The 17264-nt window shown below is 38.1% G+C and overlaps 2 protein-coding genes across 5 annotated transcripts in view; one reads left to right on the top strand and one right to left on the bottom strand.

The window, feature by feature from the left end:
* The window catches only part of LOC121943336 (P2X purinoceptor 5-like), a 40617-nt gene extending 27784 nt beyond the window's left edge, over positions 1 to 12833 (top strand). For 3 of the 4 annotated variants that reach the window (XM_088078650.1, XM_088078651.1, XM_088078652.1), the window contains 11 exons: positions 1779 to 1929; positions 4029 to 4100; positions 6380 to 6455; positions 7117 to 7213; positions 8320 to 8400; positions 8522 to 8663; positions 9903 to 10039; positions 10179 to 10272; positions 10914 to 10979; positions 11072 to 11154; positions 11533 to 12833. In XM_088078650.1, coding sequence (XP_087934776.1) covers positions 1779 to 1929; positions 4029 to 4100; positions 6380 to 6455; positions 7117 to 7213; positions 8320 to 8400; positions 8522 to 8663; positions 9903 to 10039; positions 10179 to 10272; positions 10914 to 10979; positions 11072 to 11154; positions 11533 to 11611 — 1078 coding nt within the window. In that variant the 3' untranslated portion in view covers positions 11612 to 12833. Of the gene's footprint in view, positions 1 to 733; positions 1001 to 1778; positions 1930 to 4028; positions 4101 to 6379; positions 6456 to 7116; positions 7214 to 8319; positions 8401 to 8521; positions 8664 to 9902; positions 10040 to 10178; positions 10273 to 10913; positions 10980 to 11071; positions 11155 to 11532 lie in introns of those variants that run through there. The other variant, XM_042486857.2, reaches the window with a different exon arrangement.
* Positions 12834 to 12968: 135 nt separating this feature from the next.
* Positions 12969 to 17177, bottom strand: LOC121943395 (sodium- and chloride-dependent GABA transporter 2-like). Its single transcript, XM_088078315.1, has 9 exons — positions 17018 to 17177; positions 16804 to 16938; positions 15988 to 16128; positions 15237 to 15324; positions 14994 to 15126; positions 14782 to 14916; positions 14592 to 14695; positions 13391 to 13515; positions 12969 to 12979 (listed from the first exon to the last, which is right to left on the bottom strand). Exons 1-9 carry the CDS (start codon positions 17175 to 17177, stop codon positions 12969 to 12971), a joined length of 1032 nt encoding a protein of 343 aa, XP_087934441.1.
* Between the last annotated feature and the right edge of the window lie 87 nt (positions 17178 to 17264).

Here is a 17264-nt window from a genome sequence, read left to right as displayed (position 1 = left end):
CTTTGTATGTCAATGTTTCCAGGACAGCCGGCAGATGATCAGGTAACAGTAGATCATAGAAAAAGATACATTTTATTTCCTCTCTGTAGATGCTAGAACTTTCCAAATTTACCTGGCATACTGAGAAAAGGAGAGAGAAAATGGAGAAACAGAAACAGAAACAGAGCATCTTTGCCTCTTTACCTCAGGAAGCTACAGCTCAGCACAGGTGTGAGAAGTGGGCGGAGCTTCCACTCTTTTCGGGGCTCGTGCATGCCTGGGAGCTGGAGTGAGGGAGACTGCAGTTATGAGCCGGTATGGATACTTACAACTCAAGAGGGACATATAATATACAACAGTCTGTAACTCTTGGTCTGCAGTAACACGTGGACTTAGCTAACACCAGTTTGCAGGAAAATGTTTGTGTTGCTTGGCAACAGCTGTCACTTCCTGCGGTTGCTGAATTATTGACTACTAATACTAATATTAACTACTACTTTTTAACTACTAAGAAAACATTAGATGAACAAAAAAAAAACATAATCTGCTGTCGCTTATTATTGTTGTCTAATAAATGACGTCAAATGAGCTTGCTCACTCCAACATGGTGTTTCGAAGAGAATATTAGTTGTTACAGTCCTCATTAGAAATATTATTTTGAAAGTCCCACCCGGATATGGTGCCGGTTTACGGTGTCTTGACGCCGGTGGTGGGCGGTGTGTGTTTGGGGGGTGGCAGGGCGATGAGGGCCGCGCAGTGGGGGGAAGTGTGTGTCCGCAGGCAGTATGTGAGAGGAGACTCTTGCTATGTGTGTGGACTCTTAGTGTAGATCACTGAGCCACTCATTATGCGCTGACACCTCAGTGTCCGCAGACAGCCGCAGGATGGCCGGGAGCTTTTTCAAAGGACGCTTCCTCTCCTTATTCGACTACAAAACGGAAAAATACATTGTCGCCAATAATAAGACAGTTGGAGTTTTGTACAGACTTATTCAGTTAACCATCATCGGTTACATTATAGGGTAAGTCAGGTGGCTTTTACAGTTTTATAACCACATTTCACGTTATAAATAGTATAAAATACGTTAACCTAAGCATATAATTTTAAATCCCTTTCAGACATAAAATTCAATATTAATACAGGAATGTATGTAGCCTATATTGACCATAATCATACTTTAGGTAAGCCTATATCATTTAAATAAATAGCCTAAAAAACTGAAATGCAGCAACTTGCATAAATGTGCTGGACTGTATAATGAGCCTGTATTATTAAGTTTGCAGGTTGATCGTGGTAATGATTCAAAGGCTTGATAAAGAAAACTAAACTTTTAAGTTTTCAGTCATTGCTGTAGTAGGACAGTGGTCAGAGTACTCTTGTGGCCTGTTCAGTGCCCTGTAGCAAACCCATAAATTAAAAAGCTGTAGTAAGCCTGATATGGTAAGGTTATTTGATGTATTTAAAATAAAAATAAAAATCTTAAGAAACATGCATCAAATGCAGTCAATATGTGTGAAAAACAAAAGGCCATACAGTATAGTTTTTCTGTAACAGTGTACAGTAGTCCTGTGCTCAAAAATATTATAAAAATGCTTTTAACTCCATTTAAGTATATTGTTTATGGGCCTAGAGACACCGTAGAAATTTAAACATGCAGCTAAATAAGTGACTGTATTGTTATTGCTGAATGACAACACATAGTGCGTATTTACCTACATATTAAAAACAAACAGTGAAAGAATAAAAATCACATGCTAAACAATGTCTTTTAGCTCTTATATTTTTCCTCTCACCCACAGGTGGGTTTTTGTGATCAAGAAAGGCTACCAGGAGACAGACGAGGCCATCCAGAGCTCTGTTATAACTAAACTGAAGGGAGTCTCAGTGACCAACAACACCGAGTCTGGTCTGCTGGTGTGGGGACCAGAGGACTACGTCATCCCACCACAGGTGAAAGCATTTACACCACAGCCACACCAATATGTGCATACATAGAAACTGGGTGAAAGACAAGCACATGTTAGTGGCAAAATTACCATAAAACTTAAAATAAAAGCTAACCCCATACTTCAATGCCCAGTGCTTATTACAAGCCTGATATGGCCACACATTTTGATAAATAAAAGCTGGTATCAATTAGAAGCCCGGTCTGGTTGCTATGCAGGTCATTTTTATAGAAATTCTTTATATGTATATAATCGGGTTGTTGTGCTACCAGCTGGAGATAACCTCAGTTAGCTGCTTAGATCATGAACATGATATGTATATATGTTAAAACTTTTGTCAAAATGGACATGCTACTCACAATTCAATAATTCTGTTAATTTTACTGAAACCATGAGCGCCAAAGACGATGGTATTATCAGCATAGCAAACAAGAGAGATGCAAAAAAAGAGATTAGTAGATGTAGAAGACTATTTTTTAAAAAGGTAAGAAAGAGTCAAGTTAACTATATTCAAAATTATCATGATCATATATTTAAAATTATTTTACTGAATTATAATTTTTAAGATGTTTTTTTCAGGTCTCTTCTCACTGTGTTTTTTGTTTAACTTCCTCGTTTTCTTTTAAAAGGCTTTTTGGAAAATTTTCAGGTAATTTTCTTGAACTTGGGTCAGTTCTTCTTTTGTTGCTTGTTACTGTCTTTCCATGTTTTTAAAACAAATTAGTACATTAATAACACCAGTTTGCTTAGGTTTCAAAGGGTTAAATAAATAATTTGATTGAATTTCTCATCTTTGCTGAGCTACAGTTTTGTGTGTCCGATGTACATGCCGGTCCCAAATAAAAGCCTGTTGAGGTCAATGATGTAAGCAAATAATAGCCCAGGGTATTATTTGAAGTTTTCCGGTAAGCAGCTAACAAAACAATCTTTTTAGGCATTTGTTCCTTATGTGAGCCTGAATTAAATGAATGAAACAGGCAGGCAGTCACTCAGGATGGACTGATTGAGTTAAAGGAGAAGCTAGACATTTGGGGAATTGCTCTCTGTCATGCTGAGAGTTAGACAAGAGGAGACACAGGCAGGTTTAAATCAACAAAAAACAGGTTACAGAGAGGAATAGCTGGATACTATGACAACACAGGTGGACTGAAAGTGTCAGGTAGAGTGTGTAGTTTACATACTAACAGAAACAGGTCTGCAGGCGGGAGCAGGGTCAGGTGATGGCCTGAGGCAGGAACACACTGAAGACCTCTGCCGCTAGACCGTCTAAGGCTGGGGAAGGAGGTAGGGAGGCAGCACAGGGGTCATCATGTTATGATGTCAACAAGAAGACCAATTCACAGAGGGCTGCGACAGATTATTGGCCTGGCCGATTATCGGAGCCAATATTTGGCATTTTGCTGATGATCTGTATTGGCGTTTTATTTTAATGATTGCTGATAAAATTAATTAATGACAAAGTGTGCGTATTACGCTCAACCAACACCAGGGAAAGGCTCAGAGGCTGTGGCTCAGAGGGTCGACCTCCAATTTGAAGGTCAACAGTTCAATCCCTGGCTCCTCCGAGCAACATCCTAGTAGTATCCTTGGGCAAGATACTGATGGCTCCAGTTGGCATGTCATCGGAGTGTGCATGCGTATGAATGGATACTACTTAGTAGGTGGCACCTTGTACGGTAGCCTCTGCCACCACTGTGTGAATGTGTGTGTGAATGGGTGAATGTTACATGTCCTGTGAAAGCTCTATGAGTGGTCGAAAAGACTAGGAAAGTGATATACAATTACAGTCCATTTACCATTTTCCATTTTAAATTTTCATTGAACGACATAAAAAAAGTTCCTGGGAACATGCTGTATATGATGTTGAAAATTTCAGTTTTGATTAAACATTTGCTTAAGTCATAAAAACATTGTTTTGTGTTGAAATGTGTTATATTCCTAATTCTAAATTGCGAAAGAAATATTTTCATTTTTACTGTAAATGCATATTGGTTTCAAACATCGGTTATCGGTCTCATTTAGTACTAATAATCAGTATTGGTATCTGCCCTGAAAAACCAATATTGGTCGTCCCCTAATTTACAGTGTTTCCTTCACATCTAGGGTGAAGCTGTTCTGTTTGTTGTAACCAATTTCTTAGAGACACCAAAGCAGAAGATGGGACACTGTGCTGAGGTAAGAATGTCTTGTAGAGTTGACTTAACCCATTCAGAACCAAATTATGCTCCAAATACAAAAAAAGAAGTATTATGTATATTGAAATGGTGGATTTCTAATCAGAATGCACTCATATATGATAAGCACAATGTTTTTTGATAAGGATACTATTCTGTGTGAGGGTTTTTCCTTTTACTGTCAATTCCAATTGATGGAGAATCTGAACACAGAAACCATCAAGTTAAAATGACAACAGTTGGTCTTAACAGACCTTTATTCAGAAAAAAAACCCTTTATTTTGGCTGAAATATATTTTTAAACAATATCTTGAGTGAGTGAAAAAGTTTCTGTCCTTTTACAGTGTTCATATTTCACTCAAGGTTTGACAGTAAGGCCCTTTGCTCTTTGTCGTGTTGGCTGTGTATTAAACAGTCCCTCCACCCATAGTTAAACAGAGGTTGTTTTAAGATTTAAAAAAATTGACAGCTGAATTTTCCTACAGTACTTCAAAGAACTTGAAGTTTTCAGGTTCGCTGTCATCAATAGAAGCACCAAAAACTTCAAGTTAATATAGGTAAAGTTTTGGTGCTGTTGTTTTTTGGCCATGCTTTCACTTATCGTTTCTATTGCATCTGTCTGGCAGTTGTTATTGTCACCAGGATGCATTTAATTGCTGGACAAACAGGTTTATGTTTAAGGTTAGGATACTGATGAATTTTCAGTTGAGAGCATCAGCTTGCTGGAGGGCATGATGTGCTGTTTAGACACTGTGTTCCCTCTGCAAGATACTGTTTGGCTTACAGTATCGAGGTGTCTGAGACTAACTGTGTTTATTTTAAGGCTACTTTGTTTACTTTCCACTGTTTGACGTCTCATCATTTGGAAACTATTTAAGCCGGCCATGTTTCAAAGATACAGCGGGCCACTGAGGTTAGAAAGGAGCTGGAAATGAAAAAAAATAAAGAAATAAAATAAAATTAAAATAAACTGAAACTTTGCTGCCATCAGATTCCTTTATCTGATATTTTTTTTCATTTCAGATAAGCCTGTCATCTCTCGATTAATAGTTAGCCAATCAGCTACAAAGAGCAACACAAATCAGTGCAATCTTTAAAATGCCAGGATGAAAGAGACTTTTGTACCCCCTAAAATCACTGTCATTTAGAAAGTTGTGAATTAGTCAACAATCATTGTGCACAATGAATGATAGCCATGACAGACAGTCAGATGGACTATGACTAATCTGTAGTCCCCCACCTGATTTCTGGTGGCTCATATGGTGGCACAGCCAATGACGGCCAGGAGAGCACTGGTCTGCATTTCCTTCACAGCACTTAGTCACTAAAGAAGACTTTTAACTTTTAGCAAAGGCTGACACCTCCCTCTTCTTTCTATGAGTGTGTGCCTGTTATGCTGCTCATCATTTCTCTCAGCTAAATTTCCAGAGGGTTCCTGGTATGTAAACTCAGCCAGTCTTGGTCTCCTGCCTCAACGCATCAGCCAAGAAGAACAGCAAGCCTGTAAAAGCACCACGCAACAATAAAACACTGCTCTTGTATACATTTCAACTTTCACCAGTTAGAGTGCTTCCCGCGCCTGACAGGCTGCCACACTTGAGCTGGAGCCATGAATACCATGTCCAAAATCAACCCCTAACTACATTTATACTTTCATGTTAGTGGTGTTGCTAGAAAACAGAAACCTCTTATCTTCATTTGAAAGCATCCTTGGATACTAACAAGACTCAACTGTTGTAAATAGAGTGTAAGCTGACCTTGTTGTCTAACCGTATTAGTATGTGTTGGTCACATAATCTGTGAATGTTTGGATTTCATACCTTTTCATTATATTTAATTTCCAATTTATTCTTTAAAGGAGCATATATGTGACATATATGTGAGCCCATACCTGCTTTACACCATAAATGTAAAATAAAGTAGAATAATAATATTAAGTCAAGTGATAAGATATTGAGACAAAATGACATGATATTAAATCTGCACTATAAGAGATTAAATACACAGTCAATAGTAGGAGCTATTAAGTCAAAATAATTAAATACTAAGTCATAAGTATGTCATATGAAGTAAAAAATAAGGAGGTGAGTCAGAGTTTTGTGACATTAAGACAAAACTATAAGATAGTAAATTATGTAAATTATGTATTTTTTTCCCATTCCAAGACAAAGTGGGCTTCCATAGCTATGAGCCTTGTTTGCGAGTTGTGTAAAACTGATCTGTTTATGGTTAAATATACCTTGAACTTTTGCCATATTTTTCTGTGGCGTTTGTTCTCAGAGCCTGAAAGTGCTGGATGGCCACTGTCAAGATGATGGGGACTGTGAAGAAGGGAAGATGGTAGAGGCTGGTCACGGTAACACACCAGACTGACATAGAAGTACTAGTGGCAGAAGCCAAAATGTTGTTTTGATCTCATTCCCTCTTGACTTTAGCCCTTTGTTTACCTTTCTCACTTTGTTTTTCTTCTGATGTGCTGGGATGAACTGCCAGTCTTAGTGATTTCTCTTATCAGTAAACTCTGCCATTTCCTACACCAATTCACCCCCTTTAAATTTCAGAAAAAAATCCTAGTTCCACAGGTGCTGGACCTTTGTGAGTGACAGATGCTCACCAATGGCTAAACATTAATGCCAACCATCAGCTTGGTGTGTCAGGGCCCCTTCAGAAAAAAAACACATCCAATTTTAAGCCACCATTAATTTGGCATTAGTTGGCTATAGTGTCATTAAGAAAAAATATTTGGATTCAAACATGACATTCTTTTTTGTTTTTTATTACAGTATTTTTTCATATAAATGAAAGTGAGTGTAAAACAATAGAAAACACAAAAAACATTCTAAGTTGTGATTAATTACTGTCTGTATTTGCTGATGCCACTAACCTGAAATTTGAAAAAAAAAAGTGCAGAATTCATATTGATTAATTATGTAAAAACAATGCCTTTGCATCTGACTTTCAAATGTCTTTTTACATGTGGTAAGTTATCTGACTCTTCATTTGGTGTTTTTCTGAAGGAATGAAGAGTGGCCGATGCTTAAGAACAGATGAAAACTCCACTGGTACCTGTGAAATCTACGGCTGGTGTCCCATTGAAAAACAATTCAAACCACAGTAAGGAGCATCTCAGTCACATGAAAACTCTCACATTTATATAACAGTGTGCCTGCTGCAGGGATGAACATCATTCTTCCAAAAAATAATACCTGATTTGATTTATTGATGACGGTGGTTGAGAGTGTTGTTGAACAGTAAGATAAAACATCTCTCATTGGTTCTTGACAGGGTTGCAATGTGGTGACTGTGAAAGCTACACCATATGATTCACAACATTTTCATAAGTGAACCCTTGCATCTTATGGTTTTAGGGGTTGTCATCCTGGAAGAGACCACTCCTATCAGGATAGAAATGTTTCATCATAGGTTAAAGGCGATCATTAAGAAAAACTTCATATTTATTTGCAGTGACCTTTCCCTGGACAAGTTGGCCCAAACCACGCCTGCAAAATGTCCCCCACAGGAAAATAGATCCCCTCACTGTAGGGGTCAAGCATTTAAGCCTGTATTGCTCCCTTGTGTACACCACACATGCATTTGCTCACGTAGGATACACATAGTGTGTGTGTGTGTGTGTGTGTGTGTATGTAAACAGGATGCAAATAAAAAGTAAAATCATGGTCACACATTGGCCAAACCAAGGAAATACATTAAAAACAGCAGAAATCACCCTGAAGTCATAGTGGCATATGCGTAATGGGGCCATATGTCAAAGAAAAGCATTTGTCTTCAATTTAATAACTGTGAACATTTAATGTTACAGTTATTTAGACAGTAAAATGTGCCAAATGTTTGTGAACATATCTGTAGAAGCCCAGTATTTTGATTTTTTGACCTGTTACCCTTCAATGTTAACCAGGCTGTGTCGTCATACATCTATTAAGCCCTATGACAAGCAACACCGTTTTGTAGTGGTTCTTATAACCGTTGAGCTGCATTTCAATCTACTCGGCGGCTTGGCATCGGCCTTTTAGTTACATTGCATCTGTTCAGGCTGAACTTCCGTGGCTGGTCTGACTGGTTTGAGAGGAAATTTTATGTGAATGGGAAGGTCCACTCAGCTGTCTGTATATCCATTCCACCAGTTAACAACCCCTCTGCACTGAAAAACCTCAACATGTTTTACCAAATAACTAAGTTACATTCTTAGCTTTCTTTGACAGAAGGGCTCTGCTGACACACGCTGAAAACTTCACCATCTACATCAAGAATTTCATCCAATTTTCAAAATTTAATTTTTCAAAGTAAGTCCTTTTCTCCTGTGGTCAAAACTCTCCATGTACTGCTTGGTTAACTACAAACAGCAGTGTACAGTCGCACACAATCATTTACACTTTGTAATACTTTGCGTTCCTTAACTCTGAGGTCCAATGTTCTCGAAACGCATGATGACTCCTATTTGAAGAAATGCCGATTTGACGAGGAGCTCCACCCCTACTGCCCCATCTTTCGCCTGGGTGACATCACCAGACGAGCCGGACACAACTTTCAGGACATGGCCACATTTGTAAGTTTTGCTCTTTTCAACTCAAATTTTATTTGGTTTTCTTTTTCGCTTGTCAGAACAACCAAAGACAGTCCAGGGACCATCACATCTACATCGGAGCTATAAAGTATCAAGAGCAAGTGTTGATATATTTGAATAGTAAAGCATACACCAACACAAAAGGGGGAAAGGACGAGGTAATGATGTAGCAGCCATTTCAACATGAACAATTATAAATCAGTTGTTTGTTTACATCAGAGGATTCTTCTGTCCCCAGCATTATGACCATAGGGATTATTGTGACAAAAAATGTTTCCCTCCAAGAAAATAACACTGAAAAGTGAATTAAGTTGCCTCCTGAAATATAAGACACACTAGTGATGTACAGAGATCTTGCTTGATTGTGATGGGAAGATTTTAAACAACAGCTGTTAGTGATTTTTTTTTAACAGGGGATGGATAATACATATTTTAAATTTGGGAAAAAGAAAGGGCTGGTACTGAAGCGGTACTCCGAATGAGCAGATTCTGTGTTTTAAAGTATTTGCAATAGGAGTGGAAAAGTTGGGTTGTTGCTGCCCTAATGTTCACATGGTAGTTAGACTACACGCCAATTGACTTATTTTTCATTATCTGAGCACATTTCCATATCAATAATTTTAATAAACTGGGCAGAACATTGATATGATAAATTAGAAGTTATTTTTTTACGTTTCCTTTACATGCCTCATTATGAAGTGAGTGTCAGTGTGTTGAAGGAGAGATGCTTGGATGTCTTTTGGCCCTGTAGGACTGTAGTGTAGAGATGGGGTACGTTGGGGCTAAATAACGTTTAAAATTTAGGCAAACTTTGGCCACTTTCAAAGATGCCCCTTGAACTCTCATCTTAAGATGTCTAAATGAAATTTGGTGCTGTGGGTATCTGAAAGTCTTCCTTTCATTTGAGAAGGTTTGTTTTCAGTATTTTTTTTGTCTCTTAAATTCAATTTACTCTTTCAAACTAAAGCTTTACATTTGACTTTCTACGGAGAATTACACTAGTCTAGCTGAAGAACTACAAAACGTCAAACATGTATAGATACAAAATACATTAAAACAGAATTGTTGTGGAACTCAAAATCTTAACTGTACAAGTGTTAGCCTATGCATCTCAGACAATATTAATTGAAAGTAAGAAACCAATAAGTGTCCCCCACCTAAAAAAGTCTGGGGTCACCACTGGCACCCACCCCTTGATTCAACATGTATTGTGTTTCCCAGGGTGGCTCCATTGGCATAATGATAGAGTGGGACTGTGACCTTGACAAAGGTTACACTCACTGCCATCCACAGTATCACTTTTATCGTCTGGATATCAGCATTTTAAACACGACCATTGCAAAAGGATTCAACTTCAGGTGAGTCTCACAACTGCAGACACCCTCTTAGTCTATGCAGCACAGACAAATATTTCTAATCTTCAAAAATGTAATCATAATCGTTTACAATTACATTATTATTTATTATTCTATTATTTTCCCCTTTTATCTGCAACAGACACAGTCGGTATTTCCAAAATGCTGCTGATGAGAACTATCGATCCCTATACAAAGTCTATGGTGTACGATTTACCGTCATGGTGCACGGAAAGGTACGTACTTTTTACAGGCTGAAAGCATGAAATACTGTCTGTGCTGCCAAAGCATTACAACCTGACATGATTTAAACAATCAAAACAAAACACAGCACATTAGAACATAATAGTTCGATTTTGTGCAAATACCAGATAACAGGATTAAGATATCTTATTGTTTTTTATTGTGTCTCGGTGGACTGCGAATTCTGTTAACAAATCAAAGTTACATCACATTCAAAGACATTTTTTAAATAAAAGTAATTGCTTAATTCCTTTTTAAAGCTTTTAAAGGGTCTAGTGTGTAGGATTTAGTGTCATCTCGTGATGAGGTTGTAGAACTGAAACTTCTCCCAAATACTAATCGTGTAGGAGAACGTGATAATGCGAACGGTCCTGTCTAGAGCTAGTGTTTGGTTTGCCTGGACTCGATGGAAGAGAACCCACTCCGTGTGTAGATACAAACGACTCATTCTATGGTAACAAAAACACAAAGATTCTTAAATTTCACTGGTTATAAACTATTAAAAACATAGGCATCGATGTTATACACCATTTCTGCCAATAGATGCCTCTTAATCCTACACACTTAGCCTTTACGATGATTTTTGCAATCTGTTTTTTAACCACATTTCTTGCACTTCTGCTATTATTCATAGGCTGGGAAGTTCAGCATCATCCCAACAGCCATCAATGTTGCTTCAGGGCTGGCTTTAATGGGTGCTGTAAGTACCATAAATAATCATTTGTTTCATTTGTTCTTTTGTATTTTAGCATATGTGACAGTCACATCACTGAACAAAACTTTATTTTACAGGGAGCTTTCTTCTGTGACATGGTCCTTCTCTACATATTGAAGAAGGGTGATTCTTATCGAGAGAGGAAATTTGAAGCCACCAAGTAGGAGATGCAACGCACAAGCACAGATACAGAGTTTTCTTTGTCATTCATAATGATAGCATGAAGAGGAATCAGTCAAAAATCAACTGTTTTTTTTAAGGATATAATACTTAATGTGTCTTTAATGTTTCAGTTTCACTGCAAACAGCCAGTCTATTGCATGTCAGCCTTTATTTTTAAGTGAACAGTGATGTCAAACCACGCCTAATTCTCAGGGTATCTTGATGGATATTAATGATATGGAAAACAGACCTTAAGACACCCCGATTTAACAGTGGAGAATTTTAACAGAGGCTGTTCTTGGCGAGTGTAATGCTGACACAGTTTGACACATGACTGATCTTCAAAAATAAATAATAATCTGTCTCTGTTCCACAGAATTGCGAATTCAACGTCAGATGACAACTGCGTGAAGGACAGACCCGGTGCCACAGAACAGGAGAATCTGACGTTTTAGCCTTTTCACCATGTGAGATGAGTTTGTATCCAGCTTTATATTGTGGTATAACAACAAATCCAATATAAGAAAATGACATACATCGGAACAGTATGACTTACGCTGTACTGGTGTGGACCTCTTGTACGATGGTTGAATTAGTCAGTTTTAAGGTGCCTCTTTATTTTGCCTATTTAATAACTCTATTTTTATAACATCAAAATACTAATTGAAAACAATAAACACGAGTTAACTTTGTCACATTGTCATGCAGGCCCTTTTAACTGAAGCTTAACTTTTACAATTCTTTTTTAAAATTTTTATTAAAAAATACTTTTGTGTTACATTTTAGATATTTTATATCGATAAACATTGTTGAAAATCAGCAAGATATCAAAACTCAAGACATTCAAGACTTGCATTCAGATCTCATCTTAAAAAAACAGTTTTATCAAAATTCATAATTGCATATCTTTAGGAAAGCATAATGTTGTTTTGGTTATTATAATGTACTGTGATGTACTGACTGGATAAAAGGACATCTTTGTCGGTCACATTTGGTGCCTAAAGATGAATAGGCATGATGGCTAATATCCTAATTATAACAAAGTTTATTTTAGACCTTGTTTTATTTTAGTTTATTTACTGTATGGATGCAATTTAAAGATAATCGTTTAGAACAAATATCTCCACAGAAGCCTCACACAGTGGCTTAGTGTTTATTACACATATTACTGATTACTGAATTCATCATCTTATTTTGAGAGAGAGAGTCATGAAGTCTTGAAGAGTCATTTATGTTTGTAAAAAATTGCATTAAACTATAAGAGCCCACAGGATAACATGTATCCAATATTTTCTGTCTCACTAGTGGGGAATGAATTTGTTTTCTAAATCCACGTTTCCAGTGTTGTGCAATGCATCAACAGATCAAAAATAAAGCAGAGCAAGCTTCATTTAGCAAAGTTAGCATTTTACATTTTACTGTTTAATCACTTTCCTTGTTTTAGTAATTACATTGTTTACTGCTTGATTTGCAATAACTAATAATCCTATGAATGAAATATACCTCATAAGTGAATCACGCATTAAGTGCCAGTTTTCCTCTGACTTATTTGTTTCTTCAGAGTGGTTTGTGATTTTGTTCAGTCATTTACTAATATTTTATTTATAAATTGATACAGAAGAAAGCTCTGCTTGTAAACTAAATGTGCAAATAAAGGTTCTAATAAGAAACAATCTAGTGTAATGTGTGCACCGTGACATTATTGTTTATTACAATAATAAACAGAAGAAGAGTTTTGATTGTGCAGGAGAAAACACTTGTCAAAAGCTCCCAGCTGTTTATTTACAGCTACATAATGAAGCCTCAGGCGGTCTACACGTGATCTGTGGCAGAACAGTGGTGTGTCAGGTGTTTTTATTGGTTTCTCTTCAGCATGACTTAAACAGTCCTTGTTTATAAATTGTGTAAATGATACAGTACAATGATGAAGTGATGATAAGCTAAACTCTACACTGCAGTTCAGACAGTTTCATTGTGTTTTGGAGGTCTGATGATCTGAAATTGTCTGATCCAGTTGCCAGATCCTGAGTAAACCAAGAACCTTTTTTGCATGTGAAAAAAAGATATACTTTGCTTTAAGTACTCATTACCGAAATGCTAGTTTAATGATAAAAAAAGGAAACAACAACAAACTCTTAGGTAGTAACAACGTACCAGAATGGTGTAACACTCTGTAACATATGGGTATGGAAAAGCAAGTTTGCATCTTGTTGAATATCTGGTGGTTGCATGACCTGACTCGGCCACATATTCAATGGGAACACCTTGCTCGTGAGCCATGAATCCCAGAACAGAGAAGACTGCAAACCCAGCTACCACACTGGTACCACTGTTCATCAAACAGAGCCACAGACAGTCTCTGCAAAACAGAAAAATATGTGCGTACTCCATGAATTCATAGCATGTAATTGATCATTTTTATGTCTCCGTGCCTGTGATACCCTTGGCTGAAGGCGTTATGTGTTTGAGTTGGCTGTCTGTCTGTTCCATTCTTGTAAATGCATTATCTCAAGAAGGCCTTGAGGAAATTTCTTCAGATTTGGCACAAAAATTCACTTGGATTCAATGAGCTACCGCACTGGTACCACTGTTTAGTAAACAGAGCCAAAGACAGTCTCTGCAAAACAGAAAAATATGTGCATACTCGATGAATTCCTGGCATATAGTTGATCATTTTAATTTCATTTTGGCATAAGCCTGGAGGGGAACATTCGTGTGTGTGTGCGTGTGTGTCTGTCTGTCTGTCTGTCTATCCACAACTAATCTCATAAAGAATTGAACTAATTACCCTAACAATCTGTATACACATGTGTGACACCTCCTCACCTCTTGGTTGTAGTGATTCACAAAACAAAACATGTTTTATTGACTGTTTTATACAGTCATTGACCACTGACTCCTCATCTCTTATCAACTGTCTGGTAGGGGGTAGTTTTACTGGAAACTGGCTAAATTAAAATCAAAAAGCCTTATCGTGTGTTTCAAGCCACATTTCGGCCTTCATCAGAATTTAAAGCTGACATCCACAGAAAATTGTGGTCGCATTTTGAATCAGAGCATTTTCAGATTAATTCCATACCCAAAATGTGTTGATCTACTAAAGTTAGGCACGTTACGAGATGAATAAGTCAATTTTTTTGTTATCCTCACCTCCATCTTAATTGTAAGTCAACCGGGAGGAACGATTCCAAGTGGCTAAGCTGCAAGGAAAATCTGCTCTGTGCTATGTGCTGCAGCTCCATAAAAAATAAAAAAGGCGTGTTTTTTTTGGGGTTGTTTTTTTTAGCTTGGGTGGCTGCCTGGCTAAGATCTGCACTATGCTGAGTGTATTTTTCTTCTAAAATATGTTACTGTGTAGCTCTTGTTTTTCTTTGCACCTGTCAGAAAAGTTCATGTCAGAGCATTAAGCTAAGTCACACTTTGACCAATACTCACCTATAGCAATTGTTGTTATAGGTGTTGTAGCTGCCGAGCACAATTAGTGTGCCAACACCCACACTGTATGAGAAGAAGACCTGAGCCCCAGCTTCCATCCAAACCTGTGTCAACAAAAACTGCGAGTAAGTTCGTCCCCCTGTTATCTGTTACACCTAGTGTCAACCAAAAATCCTCCTGAAGCTCCTACCTGAGGTTCTGTGAGTCGTGAGGGCTCAGGCAGAAGATAAAACAGTACTCCTTGTAAAGCCCCGGGAAGAGAGAGTCCACGGACCAAAAGAATGACCAACATCACATAGGGGAAGGTAGCTGTGAAATACACCACCTGGAAAAAAAACAACAGTTTAAGACATTTGGAAATAAACTGTGCTTTTATTACACTATTAAGGCTTCTATGGATACCTTTCCTGTAGACCGGACCCCTTTCCATATGCAAAAGTAGCAGATGATCCACATTACAACTAGGCACAACAGCACCTCCCACCTGATGCTGCCGATCTCCTCAATGCGCCCTGAGATGGCCAGCACTCGCCGCCTGGAAGGTAAAAAGATGCACAAATATTGTTTTATTGAGGCCTCTTAGGCCTCCTTGTGTGACATTTAAAAGAACCTAAAAGCTTGGTATGTTTATATATGTAGACGTACTCCCAGAACTCTGTGGCAGCAGAGGTTGTGTTAGACTGGTTGGTCCATTCAAAGGTTTTATTTCGTGTTGAAACATCTATGCAGTCATCTGAAAAGATAATCAGACAGAAAATATAACAATATTCTCTAAATAGATATATAATGTCCTATAATATATATAAAAAAAACAGAAAACAAAGCTGAGATGAAGTCTCAGCCTCTGTTGCTTTCATTTCATTTTTTTCTGACCCTTACAAGTCCCCCAGCTTTATTAAAATGTTAAGTCAAATCACTTTTGATTGACATAAAGGTCTCTGAATTGTTCTTTTGTGCGATCATAACATCAGTACATCATACAAACATTGGTACTCTTTTGTACACATCAACCATAAAGATGTATATGAAGCAGTTTCCCAGAATTCATCACCTTGTATTACCAATGGATGAACAGATGGTAATGTAACTTAGAAACTGAGACAACACAAGCACAGAAGAAAATATTCAGGGTAATCCATCTGGCTAAATGAGATTGTGACATCTGGGGAAAGCTTGGGTCAGCATCAGAAGGGGATTTGATTCACTTCGCTTGGCTTTTGGGGTTAAAAAAAGACTCACAATATGCCGATACCCAGGATGCTCGCTTGTGTCTGTGGAGAACGAGCGTGAGCGACGGGCTGTTGATTGCAATTCATCCACCAGTGTCACTAATGATGGATTTTCTGAAAATCCAGCATAATATCTTTAATGCATGTGACGGTATTATCCGTTTTACCTGTGTTCCAGTAGTTGTTGCAGCTGGCCCAGGGGAGCTGTGAGCTGAAGGAGAACACCAGGTAGAGCAAAGCCCAGGCCAGAATAATGATGTAGGTCATACAGCTGTAGAGGATGATCAGCAGGCCACTATAGCCAATACCTGTGAGGCCACATTTGGTTGTTACAGAAAATAGTCATGAAAACCTGATTTCCTCCATTTACTCATTACCCAAAGAGTATCCAAGGGTCATAGGAACCTGACTGTCCTCATGTGGTTACTGAAACTGCTCAGTCCTGCTGAGGGGCAGGTTCTGCCTAAAGATAAATAGATTTAAATAAAAAGAAGATATGTTTGATCTTCAACAGTGGAGATGTTTATTTGTTCCAAAGAAAGATTATCTGTAATGTTTATATCTTTTTGATAAATATAAAATTAGCCACAGGTACAGTTAAAATATTTAAAAAGATCACCTCAATGATTTAGCATTGTGTGTCTATAACATTACTGGACTCGTGATGAAGAGTTTTCAAAAGAGTATCCATAACAATGCAGCATAGTGAGAGGTGTTTCTACTCCATGCATTCTACTTCTTTATCAAAACCTGGTGCCAAAATTACCCACAATGAAACTCAGTCAGTGACAGTTTGGTTAGAGATGTTCCCTTCATATCAGAGCGCTGTCCTGAATGTCTATACAGAGTGAGCATTCACAGACTAACAACATGTCATATGTACAGAACCCAGTAAGGAGCAATAATGACCCAATTGAGACAATCAGTCCTTAAGAGTGTTTTCAGTAAACCTTTAATCGACAATAAAGTCCAGGGCACCACACCTTCAGCCAGTGGACAGAGCTTCCTCCAGCAGGTGATGGCGCCCTCCTGGGTGTACTGGCCTATAGTCGTCTCCAGCAGGAACAGGGGTACGCCACAGGTCACCACAAATACCAGATATGGCACCAGGAATGCACCTAAGTTTACAAAGTTTACAATAATGCACACCTGTACTACAGATTTAGGGTAATTAGTTGTGAGCATCTTTTTGCTTACCTCCTCCATTTTTGTAGCAGAGGTAAGGAAACCTCCACACGTTGCCCAGACCAACAATATTTCCCGCCACAGCCAGGAGAAACTCCACCTTACCGGCCCAGTGTCCTCTCTCCTCCACCTCCGCTTGCTCGCCTTTTGTTGCACATTTTTTAGTCAACATTCTCAAAGCTCAGTCTGAACTCGATCATTTTCTCTACCTATATGCTTTACGTCCATGGACTTCTCTGCCCTTATATTCACCGCTAAT

This window comes from Plectropomus leopardus, chromosome 6 (genome assembly GCF_026936395.1).
Source record: "Plectropomus leopardus strain MGB_pleo_1.0 chromosome 6, ASM2693639v1, whole genome shotgun sequence".
In the NCBI taxonomy this organism is placed as follows: domain Eukaryota; kingdom Metazoa; phylum Chordata; class Actinopteri; order Perciformes; family Serranidae; genus Plectropomus; species Plectropomus leopardus.
Note: the sequence above shows the minus strand (reverse complement) of the source record. Positions and strands in the feature narration are given on the sequence as shown.

Coding starts and splice junctions, on each gene's coding strand:
- LOC121943395 (XM_088078315.1), bottom strand. CDS start 17,177: ATGTTGACTAAAAAATGTGCAACAAAAGGCGAGCAAGCGGAGGTGGAG. Junction 15,325..15,987: donor CAACAACTACTGGAACACAG/GTAAAACGGATA, acceptor TTATCTTTTCAG/ATGACTGCATAGATGTTTCA. Junction 14,917..14,993: donor GGGTCCGGTCTACAGGAAAG/GTATCCATAGAA, acceptor TTTTTTTTCCAG/GTGGTGTATTTCACAGCTAC.